This window comes from Sciurus carolinensis, chromosome 11 (genome assembly GCF_902686445.1).
Source record: "Sciurus carolinensis chromosome 11, mSciCar1.2, whole genome shotgun sequence".
NCBI classification, from domain to species: Eukaryota; Metazoa; Chordata; class Mammalia; order Rodentia; family Sciuridae; genus Sciurus; species Sciurus carolinensis.
Window position 1 is genome coordinate 8,486,201 of NC_062223.1, and position 19,152 is coordinate 8,505,352.

Here is a 19,152-nt window from a genome sequence, read left to right on the forward strand (position 1 = left end):
TGTGGGGACCACAGCCCCTTCCTATCCCTCCCCACCCCCCTGCTTTCTGGCTGCCATGAGATGAGCAGTTTCACCCACCACATGCTCCTACCATGATAAACCATCTCATCACAGGACCAAAAGCAATGGGACTGAAGACCCTAAGACTATGCGCCACATACACACCAAAAAAAACCCTTTCCTCTTTTTAACTTTCTTTATTTCAGGTTATTTGTTACAGTAATGAAAAGCTGACTAACTCAGCAAGAGTAGTCCAGTAAGCCAGACCCCTGTGTAGGCTGTCCCTCAGAATGGCTGTGCTCTCTGCTGTGGCATTTAGGTGACTGGCTGCCTTCACCCACAGTCCTCTTGCTTCACAAGTCCAGTCTGTGGGTCTGGTTCTCTGGCCACCCTGGGTCCCAATTCAACAGACCAGGCATCTCCCTCTACCCAACTCCAACCTTCAATCCATGTGTACATCAACACCTGTCTTTGGGGGGGTTTAAAATACACACATAAGCAGATTGTTATGTAAAATTCACCTTTATACAATGTACACTGTGGAATTTAGTATATTCAGCACGTGTAATTGTGTCCCCACTTATCTAATTCCGGAATGTTCTCATTATGCCCAAAAAGAAACCCCATACCCACCAGCGGCCTATCCTCCTCCTCCCTCCCACCAGCTCCTGGCAACCGTGACTCTCCTTCTGTGTCCATGGATTTGCCTATGTGGACACATCATGTGAACAGAATCATACAGAACCTGGCCTTTCGGGACTGGCATCTTTCACTCAGCAAAACATCCCTGAGGTTCATCCCCGTTGTGGCTCGTGTCTGTGCTTCTGTTCTCATGGCCAGGACGAGTCCATCGTACGTCTCCAGCCCTTTGGTTTATTCGTTCCCCGTCAATGGACGTGTGGGTTGTTTTACTCTTTGGCTACCATGAATCATGCTTCCAGGAGCAATCACTCATGAGCCTCCCTGTGGCCTGTGTCCGCATTTCCCTTGAGTCCATACCTTGGAGAGGACTTGCCGAGTGGCCTGGTCCCTCCGAGGCACCGCCCGATTGCACGGAGGCCAGCCACTGAGGATCCGGCATGCAGGGGCTCCAGTTTCTGCACATCTTCCCCAACACTCGCCATCGTCCGTCCGTCTGACTTCAGCGGATGTGAAGGGGTCGCGGCCGTCCTGCTGACTAGGTGCCAAGCTCTGGGTCTGGCTTGTAGGGAACACGGCACCACCTTTGCCATCCAGGCAGTCACCGTTCAGAGTGAGGGAGCGACAGGCTCCATCTCTGTTGATGATGGGTTAGCAAGTGTCCTGCAATGAATGCGCTGGTCACATTGGAGACATCCAAGGAGGAAGATATGGCCTCTACTCTAAGGGACTCTTCTACCCTCAGGGACTTTTTTTTTTGTACTGGAGATTGAAACCAGGAACCAGGGTGCTTTTCCACTGGGTTACAGCCCTAGTCTTTTTTTTGTTTTTTTGTTTTTTGTTTTTGTTTTTGTTTTTGTTTTTGTTTTGAGACAGGGCCTTTCTAAGTGGCTTAAGGCCTCACTGAATTGCTGAGGCTGACCTTGAACTTGTGATCCTTCTGCCTCAGCCTCAGCTGCTGGGATAGCATACTGGATACTAACGAACTCTTTTAATGAAGAATATGAGACCTTCACCTGCAGTATGCCACCCAGGCCTCTAGCCACTTCTATTCATTCATCTGTCCACTCACTCAGTCATCCATCCCACAGTCAGACATTCAACCACGAGTCCATCGAAACATCCACCTCTCCACTCACCCACCCAGTTATCCTCCACCTTCTCCCCCATCTAGCCATTCATCTACCCAGCCATCTATCAAGGCAATCATCCATCCATCCACCCACCGACCATTAGCCAATCAAATCATCCACCCATCCACCAACCATTAGCCAATCAAATCATCCATCCATCCACCAACCATTAGCCAATCAAATCATCCACCCATCCACCAACCATTAGCCCATCAAATCATCCACCCATCCACCAACCATTAGCCCATCAAATCATCCACCCATCCACCAACCATTAGCCAATCAAATCATCCATCCATCCACCAACCATTAGCCAATCAAATCATCCACCCATCCACCAACCATTAGCCCATCAAATCATCCACCCATCCACCAACCATTAGCCCATCAAATCATCCACCCATCCACCAACCATTAGCCCATCAAATCATCCACCCATCCACCAACCATTAGCCCATCAAATCATCCACCCATCCACCAACCATTAACCAATCAAATCATCCACCCATCCACCAACCATTAGCCAATCAAATCATCCACCCATCCACCAACCATTAGCCAATCAAATCATCCATCCATCCACCAACCATTAGCCAATCAAATCATCCACCCATCCACCAACCATTAGCCAATCAAATCATCCATCCATCCACCAACCATTAGCCAATCAAATCATCCATCCATCCATCTCCGTATTCTCCCATCTATTTATCAACTTTCCCTCCACCCACAACAATCCATTCATCCAACCACCTGTCCATCCGTGCATCCTTCCATCCATCTGTCCATCTATCCGTGCATCCGTTTAATCCTCCATTCTTCCAATCACCAACCATTCACACACCAGCCCATGAAGCCACACACCCATCAACCCCAACAGTCAAGCCACTGAGCCACCTATCCTGCACACCAGAGCTGGGACCCCAGGTGGTTGTCAGACCAGGCAAGGAACTGGAGATCACCAAGGTGGACAATCCAGGACACTGACCACTGAACACAAGCCATGAGGCATTTCCAAGCCAACTTTCTCCTCTCCCCTGGACTCAAAGCCTTTGCTCTATAATTGAAAACTCTTACTAATTACCATCCTCCGACCAGTCACAGCCCCGGTGGCTTTGGGTGCTCCTTCAGGATGTGCACTTTCCACCACTTCCCACCTTCTCAAAGGCAGATACTAGGTCAACCACCATTGTCCAGATAAAGACCAAGACTTGGAGATGTAAAATGCCTTTCCCAGCGTGACCCAGTGAGCACCTGCTAGAACCCGGGCCTGCAGCTCCTCTCTGCAACCCTGCAGAAAACAGGAGTTTGTCTCTGAGGCGTGTGAACAGGGCTGCTGCCCCCTGGGAGATTATGCACACCTGCCTCCAGGTGCAGAGAGGCCGAAGGGAGTGGAAGGCCGAGGCCACGTGAAGGACCAGCGGGGCCAGCGGCCGGGGGGGCTGTGCCTCTGCCAGCATGGCTGCCCCTCCCCTTTGTTTGTCACCCCATCCATCACCCTCTCAGCCACCAGTCAAAGCAAGGTCTCCCTCTTGACAGCTGCGAGACCCTTCCCAGCACCCCCTGACTACTGTCATCTGCTTTGCCCAATGAGCAGCCCCTACCAGGGGAAGGTTCCAGAAGCAGGGCTGGCTCCCAGCACCAAGGAGGGCACAGAGCAGGCACTCAGCAAACACTGGCTGAAGACTCGACCCCTCTGACATCCTCTGACCTCTTGCCCCCCTTTCTCTCCCCAGACACTACTGACCCCTCCCGCTCTCCCGAGGGCCTCCAGCCCGTGGGTCCTGCCGGTTCTATCACCTGAGACACCCCAAGTTCACGGTTGGCCTCGGCACTTACCCAGGACCAGGCCAGGGTTAGACCTTGGTGGTGGATGTCTAGAGAACTCCCCTCCCCTCGCCTCCTCCACAATGCCTCCCTGAGGGGTGGCCAGTGTCCCCAAGCACAGGGAGACTACCTGGTGGCCCTCAGGACAGGTGGGGTCTAGCATGTGGCCCTCACTGCGGGCCCAACGCTGGATCCCAGCGGGCCTCCGACATCTGCAGAGGGAACACATGAATGGATGGCCAGCAAGGTGACAGGGGCAGAGCCACCAGCTCAGGTGGCAGACACCTGGTGGGATCTGGTTCCCTCGGACAAAGGCTGGCGCAGGGACAGGTGAATAAATCATGAAGGGCCTGCAGCAGGGCAGGGTGACTGACCTCATTCTGGGATTCGAGGAGCAGACGGGCCTGAGGGGTGAGTGGGCCCGGAGGGCGTGGGGGCCCAGGCGGCGGAGGGGCTGCCCGGCCCGCTGCCCTGCTTCACCTGGAGGAGCAGCGGGCTACAGGTCAGCAGGGGAGGGAGGCCACAGAGACTGCAGGGGGACCCAGAGATGGTGGCAGGAACTGGAGGTGGGGTGAGTGGGACCCAGGGCAGGGAAGGTGTGCCGGGGACCCGGGGCCAGAGGGGTGGACGCAGGACATGCAGGAGAAGGGGGCCAAAGTCAGATGGGAAGGCAAGTGACCCAGGCCTGCAGGGGGCCCCTGGTGGAGTCCCAGGGTGCAGCCGGCCTGAGGCCTAGAGGCGGGTAACAGGGCAGAAGGCCAGCGTGCCAGGGAGGGGCTGTGCCAGGCCACCAGGGCTCTGTGGGCTGTGGAGGAAGTCGGGGGCTCCTGAGGCAGGGGCTCTACTAGCCACGGAGGGAGGACGGCAGGGAGCCACGCCCACAGCTGTCCACCCAGCCACCCGCCCACAGGACCAGGAGACAGCGAGGCCCCGAGGAGGTGCCCAGCCTCTTACCATGGCCCTGCCCCAGGGCCCCGCAGACAGCAGCACCACTTCGGGGGACCCCAGCTCCCCTGCAGGCGCTCCAGGGCCCAGCCAGGCCCCTGCCAGCCCAGCAGCCAGCAGGAAGGCGCTCCTGCGGGAGCTTGAGGCCCAGGTGCAGGCGGCCTACGGGCAGGTAAGGGGGCTGTGAGGGAACAGCACGGACCCCCACCTCAGCAGAGATCCCTACAGAGCAGACCCAGGGCCAGGGCACATGGACAGGAGGAGACCCAGGACACGCATGTGGACAGAGGGTCGGTCGGTCAGCACAGGCCAGGGGAGCCCCACCACCTCTGATCACTGGGAGCTGCCATCCATAGCACTCAGTCAGCCCCTTGGGCTCCTGTGACAAGGGCCAGGGCTGATCCAGGCCCAGGAGAGGGCACCAAGGCAGGCAGGCCAGCGGCCCCCTGGGAGAGGAGCGGGCCCCACAGCAGGGGACAGGGGCTTGCTGGGTGGGGCCAAGGCGGCCTCCTCTTTCTGAGTGGGGAGGCCCACCATGTTCGACCCACCCGTCCTGAGGGAGAGGGTGCCCGGCAGCCCTGGCTCCTGGGAGCCTGCTTCCTCCTCCCAGATCCCTGAAGACACGAACCCTCTCCTGATGGGAGAGGTCAGGGGCAGGCGGGAGAAGAGAAGGGGGCTGGGAAGGGGGTCTGAAGACCCTCAAGGCAAGCAGAGTGAGGCTGAGCCTTCCAGGGGCCCTGGGGCCCAAGTGGCCCCCCTCGCCCGGGGAGATGCTCAGAGATAATCCTGGATTAGGACCCGAGCCCCGGGCCCAGGGCCGCCCGCCTGCCCACCCGCCCCAATCTTCCCCACAAAACCCTGGGAAAATCCCTGCACGCTCCGGCTCTCGCTGGGAGCGGCCGCAGGACCCGCAGCACCCGCAGCACCCGCCCGGGACACAGGCTGGCATGGTTCGGGGGCCCATGGGGAACTGTGCCAAGCGGCCCCGGCGCCGGGGGCCTAAGGTAGGAGGCCGAGGGGGAGAGACCGGGTCAGGAGCCCGGGCAGCCCTGAAGGCTCAGCTGGCGGGCAGGGGCTAGAGGTAGGGACCGAGGGGCTGTTTGCTCACCATCCTCGAGGGACATTTTCTCCCGGGTGACCCAGACTTGGCCCTCCCTGGTCTTGCTCACACAGGCTGTCGGTTCCCCCCCATGAGCTGAGCCTCACCCCGCTGCTGGTCCCTGCTGTGGCCCCTGCTCTCCGCCAGCCAGGGGTGGCCAGGACGCCACAGAGCTGGGACCCGGGTTTGACCTACCACTCATCCCTCAGGGGCCCTGGTCAAGTCCCCTGCCTTTCCTGGGGCCTCAGTCTGCCCAACCGAACAGCTAGGGACAGACCTGCCCAGCTAAGCGTGTTCAAGGGCGAGCCTCCTGCGCACCCCGAGCCCCCACCCAGGGCCCAGCACTGGGTTCCAGAGAGAAGCGGCCGACAGGAGGCTTGGGGACGAGCCGTCCGGCCACTGCCCCGGCTCACGGCTGGCTCTGCTGCAGGACCCCTGGCAGTGGCCGGGCTCCCCGCTGGGGAGCTCCCTGCCCAGCCCCGGCCCCAGTCCGGAGGAGCCCTGCAGTGCCCAGGGCTACTCGGTGCTCGGCAGCCTGGTGGGGCCGGCCTGCATCTTCCTTCGGCCCAGCATCGCCGCCACCCAACTCGTATGTACGGCCACTGCCCAGCAGCCCGCCGCCCTTGGCTGGGAACCGAGAGAGGATGCGGGGTGACATCCGGGCAAACGCACAGCACGCGGGTGGGGTGGGGGCAGAGGGTGACTCCAGGAGCAGAGAAGAGGGACCTGGGAGCAGAGCCGGCCGGAGGGGTACCGGGGCCCAGAGGAGCAGCCGCCCCAGGGCTGGGAAGAAAAGCAAGGAGAAGGAAGGGAGGGAGGAGGAAGGGTGGCCGTCCAGGGACCAGCCAGGCAAGCGGCAGGGCCCTCGGGAGGGGGACGAGAGAAGACACACAGTGACCTGGCGCCAGCAGGGGCCCACCACAGGTCCCATCTGATCCACCTCTGCTCCAAGGAGTCCCCAGAACAGGGTGTGACGTAGGGAGGCCCCAGGTGCGGCCTGGGTGGGTGGCAGGGAGGGGCACCAAGAGGCCCCGTGTGTGTTGTGGGCTGAGCCTGGGAGGGACCCCACGGGCAGGAAGGATGGCAGCAGCCTGGGTGGGCCAGGGAAGCCTGACCCATCTGTGTCCCCCAGGACCGGGAGCTGCGGCCCGAGGAGATTGAAGGTAAAGGGTTTGAGAAGGGCCGGTTCTCAGGAGGGGGCCTGGGGGTGCACAGGGCGGGGGCACCAGGTGGGGGCCTCAGCAGTCTCCAGGGGGACCTAGCAGCAGGAAGAAGGCCGTGGGGACAGTTTTGAGGAAATAGGGACCAGACTGGGCAGGGAGGGTGGCAGACCCTCCCCTCTCTAGCTGTCAGCTCCCTGGTCTCTCGCCAGAGGCCAGGGCCTGTTGCACATTCGTCCACCCTGCCCCACCTCCAGGGCGCCCACATGGGCCTGGACCTGTGCTGAGCTCTAGGATCTGGAGCAGAGCGTTCCAGAGCAGGGCCCTCCCGAGGTCAGGAGTTGGTCTACTTCCTCCTTCCCTTCCTTCCTTTCTCAACCACTGATCTACACACCCAACCCTTTTTAAATTTGATTTAATTTACTTTTTATTTGGTACTGGGCATTGAACCCAGTGTGCCATAATATTGAGCTACATCCCCTGTCTTTTTTATTTTTATTTTGAGACAGGGTTTTCCTAAGTTACTGAGGCTGGTCTCGAACTTGTGATCCTCCTGCCTCAGCCTCCTGAGTCACTGGGATTACAGGTGTGTGCTACCATGCCTGGCACTTCCTTTTTTTTTTTTTTTTTTTTTTTTAATTCACTGCCATATCCCCAGTGCCTAGAGCAGAGCCTGGTACATAGAAGATGCTCCTTTAATATTCACCGAAAGAACAAGTTTTTAAAAAACAGCATATGCGAAGGTCCTGAGGCAGCAAACAGGAACTGATATTTAGAAGAAGGGAATGATTGGACAAAGGGGAGTAGGAGGGACTGATCCAGGCCAGGATCCAGTGGGGAGTGAGGGAAGGACTAACCCCACCCTGCCCGGCAGAGCTGCAGGCTGCCTTCCAGGAGTTTGACCGAGACCGGGATGGCTACATCGGCTACCGGGAGCTGGGTGCCTGCATGCGGACCCTGGGCTACATGCCCACCGAGATGGAGCTCATCGAGATCTCACAGCAAATCAGTATGTGCTTCAAACCTGCCCCATCCCTAGTTCTCCAGATGCCCTGGCCAGGACCAGGAAAGCTGGTGATCGGGCGCTGAGGTGACCACACAGGCTGCCCCCAGAGCCCAGGGGCTGGGTCATTCTGAAGGCAGCTTTCTGCCTCCCAGGAATCTCGCCATCCTCCATGAGAGACGGGACAAGGCCATGGGCTGCCCCTTTGCAGATAAGGGAAGGGGGTCTAAGACTATAGAGCGAGCTCATCAGAGGCAAGACCCAGGCCCAACTTAGGAAGATCAAGGAAAGCGCCAGCAAGTTCTCAACCAGCGGTCTTCCTCTGGGCCAACTCCATGCCTTCTTTGGAGGGTTATTCCCTCAGAAAACAGATGGCCCGGGTGCAGAGGGAGGGAAGGACCCTTTTATGAGGCCAGGGAGAGGGTCGGGGCAGAGGGAGGGCCAGCTGCCAGGCTGGGGTCTCTGACAAGTGGGCATGACCCCCAGGTGGTGGGAAGGTGGACTTCGAGGACTTTGTGGAGCTGATGGGCCCCAAGCTGCTGGCAGAGACAGCTGATATGATCGGCGTCCGGGAGCTGCGGGATGCCTTCCGGGAGGTGCGCCGGGGCGGGGCGGGCTGGGCGCGTCTGCCCGAGTCAGAGGCTGGGGGCAGACGGTCAGTGAGCCCCGCCATGGCCCCACGCCACAGTTCGACGCCAACGGGGATGGCTGCATCAGCGTGGGGGAGCTCCGGGCGGCCCTCAAGGTCCTGCTGGGGGAGCGCCTCAGCCAGCGGGAGGTGGACGAGATCCTGCAGGACATCGACCTCAACGGAGACGGCCTGGTGGACTTCGAAGGTATCACACCAGGCTCAGCAGCGCAGGCCCTGCAAGGTTCCCGGGAGACAGAGGCCGAGCGAGTGCCATCGCGCTGTGCAGACCCTGTGCTGAGCACAGCTGTGTCCTTTCCTAGTTAATGACCGCTGAGGACCCCGGAGGAGGGGACTCACTTTATCCCCGTAGGCAGCAGAAGAAAGCCGGCTCTCAGGAAAGCTTAGGTGCTCGGTCAAAGAAACAAAGGGAGCCAAGGTCAAAACCTGGGCAGTTGATCTTGAACCGAATTCTTTCCATATAAAGGAAAAACGAAGATTGCATAATCAGAAGCCAAGGAAAATTACTATATAAAAATGCAATCCCCAAAGTTGCTCCTGAGCTTCCTAGTGGCCAAAGCAAAAATGAAAAAAGGTTCAGTTACAAGGATTTTTTTTTTTTTTTTTTTTTGTCCATAAGACAAAGTTCCCTGTTCCTGGTCCTTCCTGAGGCCTATTCCCTGTCTGATCCAGGGGCTCCCCACTCTAGCCCACCCCAAGGTAGGCCCATTGGCCTCACCCTTGGCAGGGTCAGGAGGATGACTAAAACCATGACTTTGCCCTGGCAGAATTTGTGCGAATGATGTCTCGCTGAGCCTGTGCAGAAGCCAGAGGCAGCAGACAGGACTGAGGATCATGGCCCCTGCCCACCGGCAGGTCCCGGAGGTGCGGGTGGATAGCTGCTCCAGGCTCCCTCCTGTGCGTGCCCTCATCCCAGCTCCACTTCCGACAATAAAGCCCCTTCAAGCCCGAGGAGATGGCTCTGACCCCTCACTTGCCTATCCTGGGGGCCCCAGGGTTTGGCCCAGAGACTCCAGTCTGGGGCCATCCTCCTGGGCCACACGCCCTTGCTGGTGAGCTGCAGGTGGGCGGGTCCTTCGTGCTCTCTGGATCCCAGGATGGTCTGGTGAACCCAACCCGCTTCTGCACATCGCTGGTGCGGGGAGGGGCTCCCGCGGGCTGGCGCCTCCCGAGCTGAAGCCTGTGCTCCGGCAGCAGCCTGGGCGCTCAGAGGTCCCCTCCAGGGCGAGGGAGCTGATGGAGGGGCTGGGCTGGTGGTCCCTCTGGAAGGTGCCTCAGCCCGGCCACTGACTGAGCAGAGGGAGGGGACCTGGACCTGGACACGTCCGCCTAACGCAGGAGCCTCTGACGGGCAGTCTTGCTATGAGCGGCCTCAGCTGAGTCAAGGCAGGCCCAGACCTGCCTGCAGTGGGGGCTCTCCTCTGCGCCAGGCCTGCTTCCTGATGTCCCTAGCGCCTCTCAGCTCCGCCCCTGGGGGTCCCACACGCCTCCCTCCAAGCCTGCCCCACACCTCGCTTCAGAGCCACACTTTCCAAACCGAGGCAGCTGAGAGGCCCGTCCTGCCTCTTCCAAGATGGCGCCTGGCGCTGCAAGAGCAGGAAGGGCAAAAGGCCCGCTGGTCCCTGCAGACCTGCTCCCTCCCCAGGGGCAGGGTCTCCGGAGGCTCTCCTGCTGCGTGGCCTGGGGCAGCTTCAGTGTGGATCTTGGAATTCGCATTCCAGATCGGGGGTGGAGCAGCCCCTGCCGTCTGCCACACTCTGCTGGATTGTTCTTCCCAAAATGCTACTTGTCTTTTGCCACATCCCGTTCAGGACTGGCCAGGACTCCCCACTGTGCTCAGAACCACCCAGCTCCTTTGCCTGGACCAGAGGGCTCAGGAGGGCAAGGGACACACCGCAGTGATGAAGGAAGGTGGCACGCTCACATCCAGGCCCAGGGACTCTAAAGTCATACTGTCAACCAGGGAAGGGCCCTGGGACAGGTCTCAGCCTAGGACAGGGCAGGAAAGGGTGTTCCCAGGATGGAGCTCAGCCTCTTCTAATTGCAGGAAACACCTGGTCTGCTGAGGGGGGACAGGCCCCAGCCTTCTTGATCAAGGGCTGGGCGTTCTCGGTGCCCTGGCGCATACACCACGACCCTGGGACAGAGCAGGCAGTCACCAGTGCCCTGCCCAGCCCAAAGCATGGAGGCTGAGGTGCCAGGGCTGGCTGCAGCTGCCCCAGCACCACTCGCCTGACAGATCCCAATTAATCCTTAATCCTCAATTAGGCGATCCCTCCTGCCAACCTGGCGGCCTGGGGATGAGGGCGAGTTGTCCCTGCCAGTGGCTTCTCTGGGAGCCTCACAGCTGGCATAGATGGCATCGCTGCCCAAGATGTCCCTGCAGGAGCTGGGCGTGGTGATGGACAGGAGCCAGGGGAGAGCAGCACCCACTCAGGCTCAGTCTGGCAGGCCCTGCAGTTGGACCATAGAGGCGCTTAGAGCGGTCTTCATCTGGTTCACTGTATCTGCTACACAGAAGTGCCACAGCTCCCTCAAACCTCACACCTGCCCCCCAAAAGGGCTTTAGTCCAGAAAGTCTCAACAGACAACAGCTGGAGCAAGGGTCAGAACCAGGCAAGGAACAGCAGGCAGCTGAGATCAGGGTGAGCCAAGGGCTCCTTCCCACTGGCCGTCACCAACTGGAGCAGGCCTGAGCTATCTGATCTGATTTTCCAAACCCTGTGAATTCAGAGGTTTGCATTAAACCCACTTTAAGTATTTTGAGTGTAGCATGCATTCAGTAGGTGTGTAAATCCTAGATGTGCAGCTGAGTGTACATGGCCTTGTGTGTGTGTACACAGGTACACACGTATATACTTGGTAACCATCAGCCAGGTCAAATATTACGCCCACATGTATTTTAAAATAGCTCCAGGCTTGGAGAAAACAGTACCAAGTCTCCCGTGTACTCCACATTTAGCATCCTCTAGAGAAAGAGAACCAAAAGGACAGACATCTGTCATCAATCAGTGGATGGATAGGTAGGTAGATAGAAAGTCAGACATGCTGTGGGGGAGAGGGGCTAAAGGGAGGTTGGCCCATGGGTATCAAGCACAGTTAGAAGACATGCGTTCTGATGTCCTTCCTGCAGTACATGGGCTGGCTTTAGCTCACTGATAACCTATCGTTAGCCTATGAAAATCCAAACAAGGAAATGAGGAGGAGCCAGGCACGAGGCGCCTGCCTGTAATCCCAGCAACTCGGGAGGCTGAGACAGAAGGATAGCAAATTCCAGACCAGCCTCAGCAATGTAGTGAGACCCTGTCTCAAAATAATAAATAAAATGGGCTAAGGATGTGACTCAGTGGTTAAGTGCCCCTGGGTTCAACACTTGATACCAAAAAGAAAAAAAGAAAAGAAAAAGAAATGAGGAGAGGAAAATGCTAACTATCCTGATTTGTGCATGCCATACACATTTGTTGAAATATACTGAAATTCATTGATATGTACAATAAATGTACAATAATCCAACAAAATAATTTGCATAAAGAAGGGTAGGGACCCACTGGCTCTCCAGCTAGCTCCTGTGGCCCTGTCATACCCCGCTGTGTGTGTGTCCGTTAGCACTTTCTTACTTCCATCTTGTGTATCTCCTGCCTGGGTCCTCAAGCCAGCCACTTCTCCAAGGAGCTCGGGCTCATATTTCCGGAGAATGGCATTAGAATTCAAGATCTGGCCACAACCCGAGTTGCCCACTGCTACTGGGCTGGGGGTGCCGATTGTCCTCGCCCTCTCAGCAGGAGGAGGAGACCTGGGGTGGTACGGAATGAAAGCAACTGGCTCTATATTAAGCTCCTCAGGAGTTCACACTATGCCTCCGCCGGACCCACTTCACATGGATCCTGCCAGCCTCTCCCCTTGCTTACCTGTGGCTTCTCATGCCAGGGACAGCCTGACTCCCTCCACCCAGCTTCCACTGGCTGGGTTGCTCGACACCCACGTGTACTGGCCTACAGTCAGCTACAACCCTGCTGGGAACACTTTTCAGCGGGACCCCAGTGCCCAAGGGCAGCTCCCTCTGCCTCAGCCTCCCAGATTCCACTCACTTCCAGGCCAGCACCTGTTCCCCACCCACCTGGGTGAGGTTCCCTTGTACATCTGTGATACTTTAGTCACACTCTATGCTGCATCCTGGGCTCCACAGACCTCCTACATGATTGTTTAACATCACATCTATTAGAGTTCACTCAGTGACAAATACTTACTGTCTTCTCTTCACCATTACAGTACCAAACAGAATAGTTTCACTCCCTTAAAAAAATGCCCTGTTCTTCCCCTATGCAATGTTACCTGCCCCAGCTGGCAACCAGTGATCTGTCAATGTTCTCTACGGTTTTCCCCTTTCCAGGATCTTCTACGATTGGAATCTCACAGTATGTGGCTTTATCAGACTGGCTTCTTTCACTTAGCAATACATATTTTAGATTTATGGGGCTGAGGATGTCGATGAGTGGGAAAGTGCTTGCATGGTGTGCATAGGCTCTGGATTCAAATCCAGCATCACACACAAACACACATACACACACACATTTATCTTTGTCTTTTTATGGTGATAAAAGTGATTTCTTTCATGACTGAATGGTGTTCCATTGAATGGCTCTATCACAGTTCTTTTACCCATTCAACTATCAAAGATGCTATCCTGTGAAGGCTAAATGTCCTCCAAAGGCCATGTTAGAAGGAGTGGTCCCCAGCCAGTGGTGCCATTGGGAGGTGGTGGGGCCTTCAGGAGGCAGGGCCTGGTGGGGGAAGATTCGTCACTGGGGGTGTGCCCTGGAAGGGACAACAGGACACTGGCCCCTCTCTGATCACTTTCCGGCCACCATGACACCAACCAGCCTCCTCTACCACGTAGATGTGTCCAGTCACGATGTACTTCAACACCAAGTAACCATGGACTGAAACCTCTGAAGCCATGAGACAAAATGAATCTCTTCTCCCTCAAAGTTGATTGTCTCAGGTACTTGGTCACAGTGATCGGAAGCTGACTAGCACAAAGGATGCCTCTAGATTTGGAGATTTTAAAACTGCTATGTACACTCACGTGCACGTGTCTGTGGGGACATATATTTTCAAATTAGTTGGGCTGATAAGCAGGCACACGATTGCTGGATCAGAGTGAGAGTGTGTTTGATCCTGGAAGAAACTGCCAAGCCACCCTCCCAGGCAGCTATACCACTCCACATTCCCACCTAGCGGAAACAAGAGCTCCCACGACCGTGTCCCTGCCAGGAGTTGGTCAGCTTTGGATCTGCACCATTCTGACAAGGGTGCCGTGGCCTCTCTGGCCATTTATCCATTTGCTGTTCTATGAAACTTTTCCAATATGTAGTAAATTGAAAGAATTATGCAGGGATACAATGTTGGCCACGACTATAAAGCTTTAGATCACTGAAAAGGCCAACAAAGCCATGTACAGGCTAAACTGAGCCTGTGGCCTCAAAAATACATTTTTGCTGCTTTAGCTTCTGATTTGGAGGTTGTCATGCTGAATGTTTCCAAAAATGCAGGAGAGTGGCTGAGAGGAGAGGGGAACCCCTGAAGCACTGGCCAAGAGACGTGCACTATCTCCCCCCAGGTGGACAGGGTCTTTCTTCTCTCTAGGCCAGGTCACAGTGGTCACCTCCAATCTCCCTCAGAGAACTCTGCTCCTCCTGCCACTCAGCCCCGCCTCTAAGCAGAGACCTCTAAAACCACTCCAGTACTAGGTTCAGCCCCGCCTCACCTCCCAAGCCCACCCTCTTTCCCAAACATGGGTGTTAAGGACTGAATGTCCCCTAAGTTCATATGCTGAAGCCCTAATCCCCAATGTGGCTGTATTGGAGATGGGCCTCTAAGGAAGTAATTAAGGTTAAATGAGATCACAGAATGGGGCTCCGATAAAAATAATGTCTTTATAAGAAGAGATGGCAGAGAGCTCACTCTTTCTCCCTGCACCAAGGAAAGGCCATATGAGGACAGAACACTCTTCAGAAACCCAACAAGACAGTGGCCTAAATTTGGACTTTCAATTTCCAAAACTATGAGAAAATAAATTTCTGTTTATTTTCCACCCAGTGGGGGTGGTTTATTTTGTTTTGTCTGCGTATTCATCAGCCCCGACAGACTAATATGAGGAGCAACAGAGAAAACAGGAAGAACTAAGGTTTGGAACTGGAGTGGGGGGCTTGGTGGTTCCCAGAGGAGGAGGATTCACCAGGGGCCCTTCTTCGCCCGCTGCCCATTGCTGCTTTTCCTTTTTGAGGTTTTTAAAAAGTGAGTTGATTTAAAGGAAATATCAGCTAGACAGCAAGGCCCCTGAGGGAGTTTCACGAGTGGCTGAAGGTAGGGAAGCACTGGGCAGGAGATGAGCTGGCTCCCTTACACAGGAGCACACTGTTATCTCTACTTCTCTTCCCAGTTCCCAATTAACCCTCCAGGGAAAACTGACTTGCTCTTCAATCACTCCAGCACCACTACCCGGAATGCCACCCTCAGTCTCTGCTCCCACTTCACCCACTCAAATGCCATCTCCCCTGGGAAGATTTCTGTGATGTCACTAGGCAGATTCCTTTAAATTCCAATGCACCCCGTCCTGGTCGCCACTGTGACCAGCCTTACTGCAATGTGTGTCTTTGCTTCCTTCAGTACCCGCAAAATAGGAGATCCCGGAGGTCGGAGGCCGTGGCCAGTTCATTTCTGTATCTTCGATCAGGACAAGGCCTGGCATGGAGGAGGGAGTCAGAAAATGTTTGCCGGATAGATGAAGGAACGCTCGTCCTGGGGAAGAAGAAAAGCTGCACAGAAAGGGGCATGAAGGATGCACAAGGCCAGGGAGGTTTGGGAGGAGCTGGCTTAGCGGCTGCAGAAGGGTCTGAGTGAGATCCAGGCTTGGGAGGGGTAGGATTTGACGGGGAGGGAACAGGAATGGATAAGGGAAAAAGGGAATAAAACAAGCGCCTTAAATACTCATTTTATCTACACAACCCCCCATACAGATGGGGAAACCGAGGCATGCTGAGGCGAGCAGCTTGCCCGGGGATCCCGCGGGTGGACTTGCTCATCCCCTCGGCCCAGAGCCCGGCATACAGTAGGCATACAATGAAGGTTAACTGCTACGGCTTTGTCATCGTCCGAGGAAGAGGCGCGGGCCTCTGGGGTGCGGGGTGAGGGGTCTTTGAAGCCGCCCTCGGACCTAACAGCAGCCTGGACCTGAGAACCCACCAATCCCGAGAAGAGCCGTGAGAGGCGGCGTTGGAGAGGGACCCGTTGCCATGGGAACAAAAGAAGGCCTGAGGCGGGCGCATGCGCAGACCGGAGAACGGGTGCTGAACCGGGGAAAGGTGACGTAAAAGCGCGCGGGGTGGGGCGCAGGGCTCGGAACGTCAAAGCCCCGCGTCCTTCGGCACCCGGAGAGAAGGGAAGGGGCGCGCGGCGACGGCGACCGCAGCTCCGGTAGGACTGAGACTGGGCGGCGCGGAACGGACGCGCAAGGCAGCGCGAGCAAGGCGGGAGGGCGGCGCCCGCGCCCGAGAAGACCCCCTCGGCGCGAACCGCGGCTGCCGGGACCGGGTCCCGCTTCCGAGGCCCCGCCTCTCGGGCCTTGGGACTAATCGGATTGAGAGCGCGCCGGCCCGGGCCGCGAACTCGCCAATTGCTGAGGGCGGCAGCCACCGCCCAATCCGGAGCAGACAGGTGCGAGGTCCGGAAGGCGCGAACCAATCGGCGGTAGTTGCGACCTGCGGGGGCAGGCCTCGACCAATGAGGAGGCTCGAGTGACGTCCTTGCGCGCCAATCGGGAGTGAGGGAGCTTGCGTGCCCTCCCACCCTTCCGGCCGGAGCTCTATTTACCAGGGGCGTGCAACCCGTCTGCCAATCAGAGCGCGGCTGAGCGGCCCGGCAGCCAACCCCCGAGGAGCGGCCGGCTGGCGTCCGCCGCACCCAGGAGTTGGGGATGTCCTACAAACCTATCGCTCCCGCCCCCAGCAGCACCCCCGGCTCCAGCACCCCTGGGCCAGGCACCCCGGTACCTACAGGTGAGGATCTAACTCCACCCCTGCTCGCCTACCGGGGCTGTCGAGGTCTTGAAGAGAAGACGGCCTGAGTTCTGCAATACTGGGCCTGCCGCCTAGCCTCGCTGAGCCTCAGTTTGCTGGCCTGTGAAGTGGGCGTGGTCACGTAAGGGCTTGTAGGTGGAGCGCAGGGGGAGGGGTGTGTTCTGAAGTTGATCTGGCTGGAATGAAGCGTCCCTTTGGAGGGAATCAGGCGAACCCGGTCCGGGGTTTGGGAAACTGGGAGGCATCGTCCCTGCCCATGCTGACCTCTTATTCGCGCCTGTTGCAGCTGGAAGTGTCCCATCGCCGTCGGGCTCGGTGCCAGGAGCCGCTGCCCCTTTCAGACCACTGTTTAACGACTTTGGCCCTCCCTCCATGGGCTATGTGCAGGTGAGTGTGGCCAAGGGCTTGTTTATGGATGAGGACTGGAGGCCCATCCGGGACCTGACCTCACGCCCCCGTTCTCTTTTGACATAGGCGATGAAGCCACCTGGTGCGCAGGGCTCCCAGAGCACCTACACGGACCTGCTTTCGGTCATAGAGGAGATGGGTAAAGAGATTCGGCCCACCTATGCTGGTAGCAAGAGCGCCATGGAGCGCCTGAAAAGAGGTAAGTGAGGCCAGGCCCACCCTGCCCTATCCAGGAGACAGTCACTGGACAGTCCCTCAACCTTAGGGAAGGACTGACATCTGGAGTCAGGACAGGACACTTGAGCCAAACCTACACAAGGGCCAGTATCACTACCCAGAGAGATGTTTGATTTGAAATTGAGTCAATTTCCAGGAAAGTGCCTGGGAATTTGTCTTTCAACAGGGTTAATTTGAGGATTAGCCACATCTGTAATCTCATCTAGTCCCTCCTTAGATTTGAGCTTCTCTAGCTGAAACAAAAGTGGGGTGGGGAGGGAGGGAGGGCTTTTCTGGAGGGCAGGGTGGGGCTGTGGAGGGCCACTGAGATCCTGTATGTGACCTCCCTGTCCCACCCATCCCCACCCCAGGCATCATCCATGCTCGGGCCCTGGTCAGAGAGTGCCTGGCGGAGACAGAGAGAAACGCCCGCACGTAACAGGAAGCACCTTGGCCTCAGCGTCTGGACCTTTCCGGCCACTGCAGAGCACCTGCTTCTCCCTGGCCCTGGCCCCAAGTTGCACTTCCTATCCTGGGCTTCCTGTCTTGTCCCTTGGTGGGTGCCCTCCAGGAACCAGGGAGCGTCTTTCACTCCAGTGGGCAGCACTAACTGGGCCCCTCCCCCTGCAAGAGTGAGCTGCCAGGTCACCAAGTACCCCAGACCTGCCAGCAGTATCGATCCCGCTGGAGCCTTCTCCTTTCTCGGCCCCCATCACTGCACTTACTTCTCACCACTTTGTCCCAGGCCTCCTTCTCCCCCAACAGGAGCTTAGAAGGCCTGTCACCTCCCTGCCTTGTCTCTGGGGCCATATTGACTCTTTTCTCAGTGTGTCTTTTGCTAAATATTCCCTTTTTATATAAATAAAAGGATGATTTGGAGTTGTTCTCTCAGCTTAGCCTTTCTAGGTCTTGTTCCTCTGCTAAGCCTGGGTGGGCCAGGCAGGAGGAGGGGCAACGGTGGTATAGGAATGAGAAGGCTGGCTGAAGCTGGCTTTGCCTGCCTCTGCTGTCCCCTGACCTTGGCCCTCTGCTTTCCCAGCTGTAAGTAGTGGAAAGGGCAGAGCTCCAGTAGCTGAGAGCAGTTTGTGCCTTTGTGCTGTGCCACCAGGGGGCAGGCGGGGGCCCTGGCTGCCTGCACAGCCTGGGCCCAGAGGGCTTTTCCTGTGGATTGGCAGTGATGCCTGGCAGGGTGGAAATGCCAGTTCACTTAAGCCACTCCCTTACTCGCCTTAATGCCCTAACACCACCCTCAGCTCTGAGTTGGCCCTGGAAGGCTCTGAAGACACCCGTCTCTGACTCCGCAGGCAGCATAATGCTTCCCTTCCCCAACGTGTTGGCAGTAGTTGAGGGAGAGACCTGGCTAGGTGCTGCTGTCCACTGTCCCAGTACCTTTATCCAGGCAGGGTGTGGTCTTGTGAGCTAGCCCTCAGTGTCTCGGCCTTCCCCCAGGGTCTAGGTGGCATGTTGGCTAGACTTGTGAACCCAGCAGCATAGGTGGGAAGGCTTTGGGATGCCACTAAGGCACTAAGGGACTGACCCAGAGATTGGCAAAGCCTTCTGCCTGAATGTGTAGCTGAGTGGCCCTGGGGGCCTGAGGCCCTCCAACCCCAGCCCTAGGTGGGAGGAGTCAGAGCCACCAGCTTCTGCTTGACCTTGCTGGGGAAGCATTTCCCCTACCCGGGTCCCAGGTTCCAGAGGGCGAGGAGCTGAGGAGGACGGGCCTGGGATCCAGCCATATCAAACTCCACCCATGCATTGCACGCAGGAGGGCTGGACCAGGGTGCAAATAGGAACCAAGAGTCTTTGGGGACCCAAAACAGGACAGAAGTAATAAAAAGCGCCAGCATTTGGGGAAAGGCCACTTACCCCGCTGTCCTGCGGAAGGAAGGCAGGGACCTGCCCTCCGCTGCCGCGGGCGGGACTGTCCCGACCCCGCAGGGGTGGGGAGGGCCGGCAGAGCCCAGGAAGGGGGCGGGGCGGCTGCAGTGACGCGGC

The 19,152-nt window shown here is 57.3% G+C and overlaps 2 protein-coding genes across 9 annotated transcripts; one reads left to right on the forward strand and one right to left on the reverse strand.

The window, feature by feature from the left end:
• Positions 1-222: 222 nt before the first annotated feature.
• On the reverse strand, positions 223-19,085 carry LOC124960282 (uncharacterized). 8 transcript variants are annotated; one of them, XR_007104052.1, is made up of 4 exons: positions 19,024-19,085; positions 16,545-16,633; positions 15,128-15,199; positions 13,052-13,551 (listed from the first exon to the last, which is right to left on the reverse strand). XR_007104052.1 is itself a non-coding variant. In XM_047518994.1 (3 exons), exons 1-3 carry the CDS (start codon positions 16,832-16,834, stop codon positions 13,149-13,151), a joined length of 765 nt encoding a protein of 254 aa, XP_047374950.1. In that variant the 5' UTR covers positions 16,835-18,098; the 3' UTR covers positions 13,052-13,148. The 8 variants fall into 8 exon arrangements, 2 of the variants coding, with proteins under 2 accessions (XP_047374950.1, XP_047374949.1); XR_007104053.1 differs by lacking the exon at positions 19,024-19,085 and adding an exon at positions 16,798-18,108 and having other exon boundaries at positions 15,098-15,199; XR_007104050.1 differs by lacking the exon at positions 19,024-19,085 and adding an exon at positions 16,798-18,108 and having other exon boundaries at positions 15,128-15,256; positions 15,701-16,633.
• Positions 5,492-9,248, forward strand: Cabp2 (calcium binding protein 2). The gene is made up of 7 exons (XM_047518995.1): positions 5,492-5,548; positions 6,074-6,232; positions 6,776-6,806; positions 7,678-7,812; positions 8,293-8,402; positions 8,495-8,642; positions 9,223-9,248. The coding sequence occupies exons 1-7, from the start codon at positions 5,492-5,494 to the stop codon at positions 9,246-9,248; spliced, it is 666 nt and encodes a 221-aa protein (XP_047374951.1).
• Positions 19,086-19,152: the final 67 nt, after the last annotated feature.

What these genes read in the sequence shown, in the direction of transcription:
- LOC124960282 (XM_047518993.1), bottom strand. Translation starts at nt 16,834, where the DNA reads ATGGGACACTTCCAGCTGCAACAGGCGCGAATAAGAGGTCAGCATGGG. An exon ending in TCAAGACCTCGACAGCCCCG is followed by an intron (nt 15,257 to 16,544) that starts GTAGGCGAGCAG and finishes CTTCTTCCCCAG; the next exon opens with GACGAGCGTTCCTTCATCTA. An exon ending in CGGGATCTCCTATTTTGCGG is followed by an intron (nt 13,552 to 15,127) that starts GTACTGAAGGAA and finishes ATGTCCCCACAG; the next exon opens with ACACGTGCACGTGAGTGTAC.
- Cabp2 (XM_047518995.1), top strand. Translation starts at nt 5,492, where the DNA reads ATGGTTCGGGGGCCCATGGGGAACTGTGCCAAGCGGCCCCGGCGCCGG. An exon ending in CCCGGCGCCGGGGGCCTAAG is followed by an intron (nt 5,549 to 6,073) that starts GTAGGAGGCCGA and finishes GCTCTGCTGCAG; the next exon opens with GACCCCTGGCAGTGGCCGGG. An exon ending in GCGGCCCGAGGAGATTGAAG is followed by an intron (nt 6,807 to 7,677) that starts GTAAAGGGTTTG and finishes CCTGCCCGGCAG; the next exon opens with AGCTGCAGGCTGCCTTCCAG.